Here is an 11,294-nt window from a genome sequence, read left to right as displayed (position 1 = left end):
TATGTTGGGAAGAATCCTCAAAGATTAAAACGGTTCTATTTTGTTTTACGTTTGCTTGTTAATTTTTTCAATATGTCACCTTTTTGTACAGTGACACATTCATCAAATGACAATCTGACACACAGGGCACTCCAAGCTGGTTGGACATATTGATGACTTGCTTGAACTCACATCTGCTTCCAATTAGCAGTGATTAGAAGCTTTCCCTTGATTCTCAGTGGAGGAAAACCAGCAGGTCTACTGGCTCTTGTTAAGTTATTTCAAGCCTACAGTAGTCAGTGACTGTTAAATCAGCTTTAGTGCTGATATCTTACACTCAATCTCATGTATGAATTTAACAAATAACTATTACTTCTTTTTGTAGTTGTTGCTGTTGTTTTAGCTAATTTACTTGAAGATGAGTGAAGTTAGTGAAATGACTCAGGAAAACAGTTTTTGTATGCAGTCTGTTGACATGGACTTGACTTGTGTTCCCACTGGCAACACGTCCCTGCAACAGGTAATGTTTATTTTTGTTTGTTTGTGTTTTTAATGCATAACCATTACTGCCAATTCTTCGCTTACTTGGGGTGTCTGTCCCAGTAACTGAATGGAGGGACTGGAAGAAACACTTTAAACTCAGCTCCTCTGCTTTGATTTGTCTTTTTCTGTTGTTAGACTGATGCGCCCGGTGCAGCTGAACAGCAGACAATGAGCGTTTATCTCAGAGTGAGGCCTTTCTCTAAAGAGGAGCTCTCTAACAATGAGGATCAGGTACACTAGAACATACTGGGGTGACCAATAAGGAAAAACCAGTGTGTATCCTCTCTGCTTTCTTCTGCAAGTGTTGTAGCTCATCTGCACATTTCCATCAATATAAGGGAGTGGAACATTTTGTATTAAAACACAAGAGGTCTCCTCCCCCCCCCCCCCCCCCCCCCCCCCCCCCGGATTAGATGATCTTGTAGCCTAATACTATTTAAGAGCAGTTGACTTGCATTCAAAATAAAACTAATGGAAAGAGCACCTGATTTAAGACACAGTTGCCCAACATAGTGCCCATGCCAGTTCTGACTTTCACCTGTTATGAGATGGTTTGATTTACAAAGACTGTTAAACACTTTGTTTTCCCATCTCTCAGGCTTGTGTTGTGATTGAAAACAGCCAGACGGTGACACTGAATGCGCCAAAAGGTTCTGCCACCATGAAGAGCAGTGAGAAAGGAATTGGCATGTCACTCCACAAATTTTCTTTTTCACAGGTCAGTAACATTTGAAATGACCCATTTTCTCCCCCCCCCCTTTTTATGTCAGTAATTGTCGACTTTTTATCTTCTGTTGCCTTTTAGATTTTTGGGCCTGACACAACACAGGCTGAGCTGTTTGAGAACACAGTCAAAAGCCAAATGAGTGATTTCTTGGATGGGAAGAATGCACTGATATTCAGCTATGGTGTAACCAATGCTGGGAAAACCTTCACAATCCAAGGTACGGACAGAAGCACAATATCCTTGTGAAGTTCAAGTCGTGCAAAGTTCTTCTGGTAATGTTTTGAAGTGCTGCAGGAACTCCAAAAGAGCCAGGAATACTGCCTCGAGTGCTGGAAAGCACTTTTCAGTACATTGAAGAACATCAGTATCAGGGAATGGACCTGAAGCCCTACCTCAGGAATGGTGTGCAGTCTCTGGATTTTGACCTAGTAAAGCAGGAAAGAAGCACTAAAGCTGCCATTTTTGCTTCAATTAAAGAAGTAAGGACTCAGTTCTGTCAAATGTATTCCAGAAAAGAGAAGATGGGTATAAAGCACTTGAGTGTAGTGCTGTTTACATTCGTATGTCTCTCCTCTGGTCTAGGAGTGTGATTCTCTCAGAGTCAGTAGTTGTCTAGAGTCTTGTTTGGCCAGCTGTCTTTCATCCTCTTCTGCATCTTCAACTCAAACGGGTACTACTCATTAGAATAGTGATTATTGTTGTGGATTCTTATTATGTCTATATTTACGGTCTTCTGTGCTCCTACTTTAGTGCTGACCAGTAACCAGACAGAAGCAAATGACAGCCAGTTTGCCTTATGGGTGGCTTTCTTTGAAATCTACAATGAGTATGTGTACGATCTTCTCCAGCCATCTTTGTACTCCAAATCCAAGAAACGTGCCTGTCTCCGTGTATGCGATGATGGTGCTGGAAATGCTTATGTTAAAGGTGTGGAAATGACCTTGCCTTATGTTCTTAAATTAGCAGGTGAATGTTAGCATTAATGATTAAAGGAAAAACATTTGTTTTGATTTCAGACCTCATTTGGATCAACATTCATAACCTGGGTGAAGCCTCCAAGCTGCTACAGTTTGGGAATAAAAACAGAAGTGCTGCAGCCACAAAGATGAACCACTCATCTAGCCGAAGGTAAAACCAGTTAAGTTTATCATGAATGTGGTGTTAAACAACCTGTTCAAAACTCACACAGGCTTTCCTTACAGCCACAGCATATTTACCATGAAGTTACTGAGGATCAATGGAGGGACGGCTGAAAGGGTCTCTGAGTAAGTGTATACAAGTGTAAGTTAACTAAGGTTAAGTTTAACCTGCTCAGAAAACTTGTGTATTGTAAAAGGGTTTTGTAACATTGCAAAAGTCATTGCAGCTCCCGAACATTATCACATGGGGGGAAAAAAAATTAACATTTTTAAGTATATGGGCACCATGGATAATTCCCATTATGCAGCAAGGGTCACTTTATTTATTTACTTTTATTATAATTTTTTTGTGTAGTACGTTCCATGACTGAGATAAGAGGGTTTTTTTTTTGTTTTGTTTTTTTTTTGGGGGGGGGGTGTTAAAAAGGCAATAAGCAATGTAATATAAAGATGGAAAACGATCAACTCAAAATTAAACAAATGTGTAATGCTAAATAAGAATTTGTTAGTATGCTTTATTTGCCTTAAACTCAATCTATAAGGGCAATCAATAAAAATAAATGTAAAGTGTACTTAATATTTTTTGCAACTAATTTCTCAAGTTGAAAATCATGCTAAAAATCCCTACTAACAATCATGGTTCCATCTCAGTTCATCAATATTTAAGACGGTGGTTGTCTTCTTAAAAGTACTAAAATGCATTAACGCTGCAGTGCAGTAATGCTAATGAAGATAATATTTAAATCAAAAATGTAATCTAGTACAGTGAAAAACAAAAGTTTTACAGTTGGACAGAGTATCTAATAATTGTATCTGATATTTTGATGCATGCTCAATCATCCAGGTAAGTAAATCCCAAAGAGTTGACCTTAAACAATAACTGAACCTAGCCAAATTAGTGGGCTTAGGCCAATTCAAATGTGTTGTTTATAAGGTTGGGGAAACCTGCAGTCAGCTGAGACTGAAGAAGTCACTTGGATGAGTGACTCCCACTGAAAACGCTACGTCCAGATGAACAGAATCAACTCTTTGGGGCGTTACAAAAAATGGAATATCGTGTCAAAGTGATATTTATCTTGCATCTTTGCTATAGAAGTGCTTCTCATAGTGGTTTTTGAGCTCTTGTTTTAAATTTTTAAATAACCTAAAATGGCTCTTCAAGTACAGGAAAATAAAATGGATCACATGAAATGAGTTTCCCTAAGGGAAACTCAGTGCCTTCAGTGGGAGTTATTAGGTGAGAAATCTGATTAATTGCTGGGACTAAGACACTAATATGTCCACCTTTTTTGTAAACATAAATTGTGAAACTATGATTCTTCTGTTTGTGTGTTTTGTTTTGTTTTTTTTTTCTCTCGCAGGTTCTCCCTCTGTGATCTGGCCGGCTCAGAAAGATGCAACAAAACAAAGACATTTGGAGAGAGGCTTAAGGAGGCGGGTAACATTAATAATTCCCTGCTTATTTTGGGGAAGTGTATCACTGCACTCCGCAACAGTGGGCCTGACAGGTACAGTGAGACCATCACCACCAGAGCAAACATGAGTGTTAACACAAAATGCTAAAGCTTTGATTTGTTTTAAGTAATGTAACTTTTGTCACATCTTGTCCTCGTTAGCGTTATTATGTGTTGGCGAATGAATAAATGAACCTTAATGATGGATGGTTATGTGTTTTTAAACCTTTTGCATGCTTTTATGTTGTCGTCCATTAGAACGAGGAGCAGCTACATCCCCTTCCGAGAAAGCAAGCTCACCAAGCTGTTCCAGGCTTTCTTCTGCGGGAAGGGAAGACCCTCCATGATTGTCAACATTAACCAGTGTGCTTCCACCTACGACGAGACTCTCTATGTCATGAAATTCTCAGCTGTTGCCAAACAGGTTAGCCCGAGTTCAAAATACAGAAGGATACGCAGAAAAGGCCTTGGTGACGTGAAGCACTGATCTCAGCTGTGATTTGTGTAGGTGGTGCAGGTGATCCCAGATAAGGCTCTAGAATCTCTGGCTCCTCGTCTCGTGGGTCATGATGGCAAGCCCCTGCTGAGGAACGGGGTGATTGACAGCGACGTCCTGGAGAGTTACCTGTCTGAAGATGAGCTGCTTGATGAAGAAGAGGAGGCTGACATGTCTTTGTTGCCACAGAGTGTATTTAAAAAAAAAAAAAAAAAGTCTTCCACTAAACATTATGATTTAGCTGAAAGCATGCCCTATGCCTTACAGTAGCTAGAAAGTAGCAGCAGCATGCCTGTACTCATGTTCTTGAAAGATAACGGCTAAGATAATTTTGTTTTGTTTTTTTTGTCTCATTTCTAATATTAACGTTCATTTGTTTCAATCTTCTTATAGGAACTTTTGAATATGGTTGAGAATTTAAGAACAAAGCTACTGGCTGAGCGAAGAAAAAACCTGCTGCAGGAAATCGAAATTCGCAAAGAAATGGGAGACGCCATGTTGCAGCAGCTGATGGAAAGTGAAGAACTCCGCAAGTACGTGCAGTTTTGCAAAAGTGGGCCAGCGATCTTCCATAAATGTGTATGCTGTTAGAAGTGATTTCAGGTGAAGTTGATCATTTTCCAATATTATCTTCTGTATCTGTAAAGTCGTCAGATCGAAGAGCTGAAGGAGAGCTACCAGGACAAACTGGAAAATACATTTGAGATGTACAAGGATGCTATTAAAGAACATGCTTATCAGAGCGCTATGACTAATCTGGAGGATAACTATGTACCGCTCGATGAGTTCACTGCAGAACAGGAGAAAGTGGAGGTATGTTTCAGTTGGCTGTTGAAATATCCCGTCTAAAATTTTTCCCAGGGTCTTGCTAAATTCACTGCTGTACGGATGTAAGGGAATCTTGAATAAAAGATTTGTCAAACAATGGATCAATCGGTAAACTGCACATTAGCTATGCTGACAATTTAAGTAGCCAACACCCTGAGATAGTGATGATGAATACAACAACTTTGACTCTTCTTGACTGTGTAGGCCCTCAGGCGTAAAGTGTCAGGGTTGGAGGCCTTGACTTCAAGGACTGGTGTAGTTCCTGCTGCTCCAACCGTGGATCAATCGAGCCAGACTGATCCACTGAAAGAGGCAGGAGAAGCAGGTTGGCATCCAGTTAATGGGTTTTGTCTTGTTTCATAGATGTGAATTTTCCTTTGGATGGTGGCACACATTTCTCATCGTCGCTCTACTTTGTACACCATCACAGTACATAGAAAACAATCAAGAACTGAGTAGAGTTTTACTTTTAGACTTTAGACTTTTTGTTGTTGTTGTTTTTTTTTTTTTTTGTTTTGTTTTTTTATTTACTTTTTTAAACTTCCTTGAAATAACAATAGGAACTTAGAAAGTTGACAAATGCAATGATTTTTGAGAAATGTAGTGCCTCAAGGTTTTAGAGACTGATGAAATTATTTAGTAGTTTCAAGTATATTTATGAATAAGGACCATTTTAAATTTTCAAAAGGATTTAAAAAAGAACCCCTTCCAAAATACAAAAAACTTGAATCTGTTCAATTTTCTTTTTATAGTGCAAAATCTCAATAGTCACCTTGAGGCGGTTTATATTGAAAGGTTGAGACCCCACAAGAATGCAGAGAAAACCCCAATAATTAGATGACCCTCTATGAGCAAGCACTTGGGAACAGTGGGAAGAAAAACTCCCTTTTAATGGGAAGGGGTTTAATAGCAAAGTGGTTTGCTTGATTTTAAATTTTAGTTTCCTCCTTCATTTGTTGTAATTTTTATTTGCAATTAAGTTTTAGCTTTTTCATCATGAGGCCAGCATTTATTAAAACGGCAACAAATTCAACTCTACATAGGAGATGATCGATACAGGCGCCTTCACAGAGAGAAATGTGCCATAGAGAGGATGTGTGAGGATAAACAACAGGTAACAAGGACAAAACTTTCCAGTTAAACACTGGCTCTGATTGGCTATGTAATTATGTCTGTGTTGATGTTTGCTCGTTAGCTTATTTTGTCCCTGGAGAAAAGGCTGATGGAGCTTAATGAAACGCTACAGAAGGTCAGAGATGGTTTTCTGGAGAAATCAGCTGATCTTGAGGCTCTGCAGAGGACGGCTGACGATCAGGTGAGATGATGCACAGGAGTACACAACATGTTCTTGCTACCAAGGGTGGCACAACCAGATATTTGATAGAGCAATTACTTTTTTACACATGACCAGAAAAATTAAAAAAGGAGAAATCAAGAAGGAGCAAATACTTTTCTCACAGCACAAATAATGCCGGTTTATTTATTTTTAAAGAAAAAATCCATGGAAGAGATCCTACACCAAAATGTGGAAAAAGACAAGGAGATTGTCTCGCTCAAGGCAGAAGTTGCCAAGCTCTCCCAGAAGTCCCCTGTGCAAGCAAAGACCAAGCGAGGTCTTCTCGCCAACATCAGGGAGGCTGTCACGTCACCACGGAAGGGAACGTCTGCCCGAACACTGAGGAAAACGGGCAAGACTGTACACCATTGAAAGCCCAGTAGCTGTACAACAACTGCACTCACCCGGTTAGTGCATGAAAATGTCCTCCTTTCAACTGAGGAAAATTGCATTTGGTTTTTAAGAACTTCCTTTGGATTTGAAGAAAATCCCCTGAAACTGAGAATGAAATGTGTATTTTTGTGTGCGTGTCTTGTGATATAGTTTTTAAAAAATAAAATAAAATTGTACACTTAATGCTTCGCATATGAAGATGCAAAGAAAATCTAAGCAATCTCTTTCTGTTTTTAGAAGGCTTCATTTCTAAGCCCCATTGGTGTAATGCAAGTTCATGCTCACCGTATATGTGCTGTCTTTTTATTTGGTGTATAGACTTTCCACATGAAAAAGCTCCTTCTGCATCCACTGCTATAGAAATATAATCTGCTTCTTCCAAGCATGCATTCAGTACGTGGAGCTGTTCAAAATAAGGCCATCCATTTTCCAGAGCCTTCAGGGGAAAGTAAACCACAAAGAACCTTGACAGGACAAAGCAATCATCTACAACTTTCAATACTCTTAAGTGCCTCACAGTGTACTTTCTAATCTGCTTATTAGTTTATCTTTACACACAGTCAATTCAAATCTTTAATTCTCACTTAGCGCAATGTATAACAAATTTCCAACATGCTAATAAAATATTTATGGAGTATATTGACCTTTACAGCTGAGTGAAGGAGGTGTAGCCACTGTGGTGTGCTTGAAGTAACAGAGCACAGCCTCCTCCTCAGTTAGTGAAGGGGCCATTGTGGTAGGCAGCCAGCTGCTCTCCTCTCTGGTATCGTTGATGGTTAATAAGATTAGCTGCCTGTCTTAGCCTGCGTCAGTGCAAAGGGGTCAATCACAGGATTAGCACCTTGCTTAACAGTTACATCATTTTATTATCATTTTTTTTATTTTTCTTCATTACTTTGACTTTTCCCCACTCCAGCATCCATAGCATGTTTAGGACCTGTAATTGCAATATAGTTGCTACAGGGGACTACGGTATTGTAGTGCATCATGCTGCCTTGGGACTGAGTTTGTCTCGACCCTCAGCCACTGAATGAAGAATCTTCCAGGGGAAGAAGAGGAGCAGTGGCACCCAGGGAAGTAAAAGGTAGCTGGGCCAAACTCTTGTCTGCTGTGGCAGAGTCCTAGACTCTGGACAAGTCATCCCTCATGCCACTTGTAAATAACAAAGTGGGTAATGACTGCACAGTTGGCGCAGACAAGACTTTGGCTGATGGGAAGGATCTGGTGGATTCTGTGATAAAGGTAAGTTGTTCCAAGTCTTCTCTTCTGGTCATAAAGAAAGCTCTGACCTCACTCTAGTCTCCTTTACATTTTTCTACTCCATTGTATTTGCATGTGTATGCACCAGTCTAATAGATTTGTGGAAATGAATATGAAAAAATGGCTGGGAAGTTGATTTGTACACCGCAGTAATCTCCAGAATTTCATGTGAATACTTGGGATGTAAAGAGTTCAGTATTGCATGAGAATATAAAACGTATGGAAGAATTAACTCCATTTGGTTTCAGCATTTCTATAGCTGTCGCCACATAAACATTTTACACACAGAACATGCACAAAAAGGGGGGAAAGTAACATCCTTTATTCCCGACCCCTGTGGCTAAAAGTGCACTCTCACTGAAAAGAATTTCTTGGTCCACTGAGTATGTGCGACTCTCCTGCATTAGATAATGCCGTGGACATGTTCAACATTTTCTCCCCATTAACATCAGCTGTGTAATTTTAAAGTTACTTTTGTCAGTATGATAAAGGATGTTTGCACAATGGCAGTTTGCATCTTATTTTCCTTTTACCAAGAGGTCGATGGTAGTATTTCTACTCATTAATTGGTGTAAGCAGCCACAAATGAAGCGCAGAAAATGACAAGATGGTGTTAATATTATTTAATATAACCTATTTTCAAAATAAACATTACAATTTAAGAATGGTATAGCACATCTGTGGTTTTACCGTCATCAGTGCACGCTAGGAAAATGGGCCACTCCGAGTACACAAGGTTGCTTTGGCTTATCTAGAAATAGATCAATGGTAATGAGATTATTTCTAATATTTTTAATGAATGAAACCACCTGCTAATCCCCCAAGGTTAAATGTATCGGCTGAAAGTAAATCATTCTTGCTGTATGATTTAGATCAGAAAACAAAACGTGTACCTTTTTCTGCAGTTCAGTTACTGTTTCAAGCAGGTTAAGATGACTAATGTTCAGCTCGATCAGCTTTTTCCCCAAACAGTTTTGAGTTTTCTTTCAGTTTTGGTACTCTGATTATATATGCGTGGGTTGGTGAAGTGTTTAGTAGAGAATAGCTGCTCAGAAGGTTAATGATGTACAATACCTAATTAAGATTAGTGGTCTAAATACAGCAGGTGATATGGACAGCAAGGGCATGTCCCTACTATGAAAAACAAAAAGCCCATTCCTCTTGCAAACTTGGAGTTTGGCCAACTTGGAGGGTAATTATCTGGAATACTTTTGTTTAACTAGGAGTTCCTGAGCTCTGCATATTACCGAGCACTGTCAAATCTCTGTTACAGGTGGTAGCATGTTACCGGCACTTGGCTGCATGTGTTGGTGGCTGCACAGACAGTTTGCAGCTGCGGGATGAGCTGAGACAAACGCGAGAAAAGGCCCTGCAGTTGGCCGAGGCCATCCGTCTGCATTTAACTGCACATCTCCGGGACAAGAGCCTACCCGAGGACCAGCGCAAGGAGATGGAGCTCCTCTGGGTGGCCTTCTCCTCTAGTCTAGAACTGCTCCATGTTGACATGTGCAAGGTTTTCAGCATAGGTGACAACTTCTCCTTAGCTAACACTGCTTCCTTGGTGCAGACTGGCCTACAAGGTAAATGCAAGCCTTTCACATACTACTGCTACTATATGCAAGCTGTGTCGTCAACTGAAATCGAGCTTTAAGCAAAACCAAGAAAACTGCAAAATAACTGCACTACTTTAGTCTTCAGAGGTTGTTTTAGAGTGAATGCAGAGGAAACTCTGTTATTGTATCTTGTAAGACTCAATGACTACACATGGAGGGGAAAATACTTTTTGGATTGTTATGTAAAGTATTTAGCTGTTTTTCATACTCTGCAGATAATATTTTAGCAGAATTAATATGCTCTAATCTGCCATTGTGCTAACATTTAAATAATGGATATAAATAAAGTGTGTGCAGCTGTGCTTGAGTTGGTCCATCACACTGATACACAATAATATTTCCCAACTTTTAAATGGACTGGTTCAGGTATTAATGGCCCCCAGATGTTGGATGCTGCTGATTTATTTATCCCTCTGTAGTGCCACTGTGACGATATTACACTAGAATTTTTAAGCAGTGAGGATTGCCATGAGATTTTGTGCAAATATTCACATTTTGTTTCCCCTCATGATGAAGTGGAAAGCTTCTGCCACATTTTACAAATCCATTGTTGAGTTGTAAAAGCCAAAAGAAAATGGAAAGCTAAAATTTGTTTCTGGTAATGCAGGAGGAGGCAGTGAGGTAGCAGCTCGAGCACTCAGTTTGGCAGACCTGAACCAGGAGCCTCCGACCCTTCCTGCTGGTCTTGAGAGCCAGGAACGGAGCGCCATGGAGCAGGAAATCAGCCAAATCGACCACATGATTGATGACATGGAGAAGAAAGTGAACGTGTTGCGCTGGATGGTGGAGCCCCGGGGGCCACAATACGCAGACCCGCTCAGCAGCACCGAGAGCGCCTCCCTGGCTCTGCTCAGCGTTGACGAGGAGCAGCCTGGACACGAGCCTCTATGCCAGCGCAGTTTGATCTTTGTGCTCTTATTGCTGTTTGCTGTCGTTTTGGTGGCAGCCACGTTATCTGTCTGTCTTGTCCTTTTCTCATGAACAAAACCTTAATTTTTTTTTTTTTTTTTTTTTGGTGCAACCTCAGAAATGCTCACTAATACTGTAACACTGGCAAGCTTTGCAGGTACAGTAGTGTTCTTTTAACTATATCTTTTAACTATAATGATGAAAAGGTGACTTTTTTGTAAACCTTTTATTAGTGCGTTCTACAAATACTGAAATTAATCTAGATGCAAACTTGTTTGCCATGTCTTGCAGTGAATCCAAGGCTGCCATATGCATTAAACAAATAAAGTACATGACTGTCTGTTAGAGCTCACTTTATACAATAAAATTATGGTTTATTTTACTTATGCAACTGTTTGGGGGGGAAAAATGGAGACAACATTGTAATTTTTTTTTTCCTGACTAGCTTTTGATGCACAAAAGGACCAATTCTACCTTTTTTTTTTAAAGCAGCCAGAAAGGCACTTCCTATTCCTTATTGCAATTGAGAAGATATAGGTGCAAATGCTTCTTAATATATGTGATCATGTATTTTATATATAATGTGCTGTAGAGAACTGATGATGTTTAGTACAGTT

The 11,294-nt window shown here is 39.8% G+C and overlaps 2 protein-coding genes across 2 annotated transcripts; both read left to right on the top strand.

The window, feature by feature from the left end:
- Nucleotides 1-454: 454 nt before the first annotated feature.
- Nucleotides 455-6,995, top strand: zgc:56231 (uncharacterized protein LOC406257 homolog). Its single transcript, XM_063483241.1, has 18 exons — nt 455-499; nt 658-753; nt 1,121-1,240; nt 1,328-1,466; nt 1,544-1,728; nt 1,832-1,919; nt 2,000-2,176; nt 2,266-2,377; nt 2,452-2,514; nt 3,750-3,896; nt 4,101-4,266; nt 4,351-4,530; nt 4,732-4,871; nt 4,986-5,151; nt 5,371-5,491; nt 6,210-6,280; nt 6,362-6,481; nt 6,659-6,995. Exons 1-18 carry the CDS (start codon nt 455-457, stop codon nt 6,872-6,874), a joined length of 2,352 nt encoding a protein of 783 aa, XP_063339311.1. The 3' UTR covers nt 6,875-6,995.
- A 623-nt stretch (nt 6,996-7,618) lies between these two features.
- rgs9bp (regulator of G protein signaling 9 binding protein) lies at nt 7,619-11,294 on the top strand. Its single transcript, XM_063484066.1, has 3 exons — nt 7,619-8,137; nt 9,429-9,735; nt 10,376-11,294. The coding sequence occupies exons 1-3, from the start codon at nt 8,042-8,044 to the stop codon at nt 10,747-10,749; spliced, it is 777 nt and encodes a 258-aa protein (XP_063340136.1). The 5' UTR covers nt 7,619-8,041; the 3' UTR covers nt 10,750-11,294.

The sequence above is a fragment of the Pelmatolapia mariae genome, linkage group LG9 (genome assembly GCF_036321145.2).
Source record: "Pelmatolapia mariae isolate MD_Pm_ZW linkage group LG9, Pm_UMD_F_2, whole genome shotgun sequence".
Taxonomy (NCBI): Eukaryota; Metazoa; Chordata; class Actinopteri; order Cichliformes; family Cichlidae; genus Pelmatolapia; species Pelmatolapia mariae.
This window is presented reverse-complemented; position numbering and strand designations above follow the sequence as displayed.

Bases quoted from the DNA above. Each gene is read 5' to 3' on its own strand.
- rgs9bp (XM_063484066.1), top strand. From the start codon at position 8,042: ATGCCACTTGTAAATAACAAAGTGGGTAATGACTGCACAGTTGGCGCA. The intron at 8,138-9,428 runs GTAAGTTGTTCC...TCTCTGTTACAG, and splicing joins TGGTGGATTCTGTGATAAAG to GTGGTAGCATGTTACCGGCA. The intron at 9,736-10,375 runs GTAAATGCAAGC...CTGGTAATGCAG, and splicing joins GGTGCAGACTGGCCTACAAG to GAGGAGGCAGTGAGGTAGCA.
- zgc:56231 (XM_063483241.1), top strand. From the start codon at position 455: ATGGACTTGACTTGTGTTCCCACTGGCAACACGTCCCTGCAACAG. The intron at 3,897-4,100 runs GTACAGTGAGAC...GTCGTCCATTAG, and splicing joins CGCAACAGTGGGCCTGACAG to AACGAGGAGCAGCTACATCC. The intron at 4,531-4,731 runs GTATTTAAAAAA...ATCTTCTTATAG, and splicing joins TGTCTTTGTTGCCACAGAGT to GAACTTTTGAATATGGTTGA.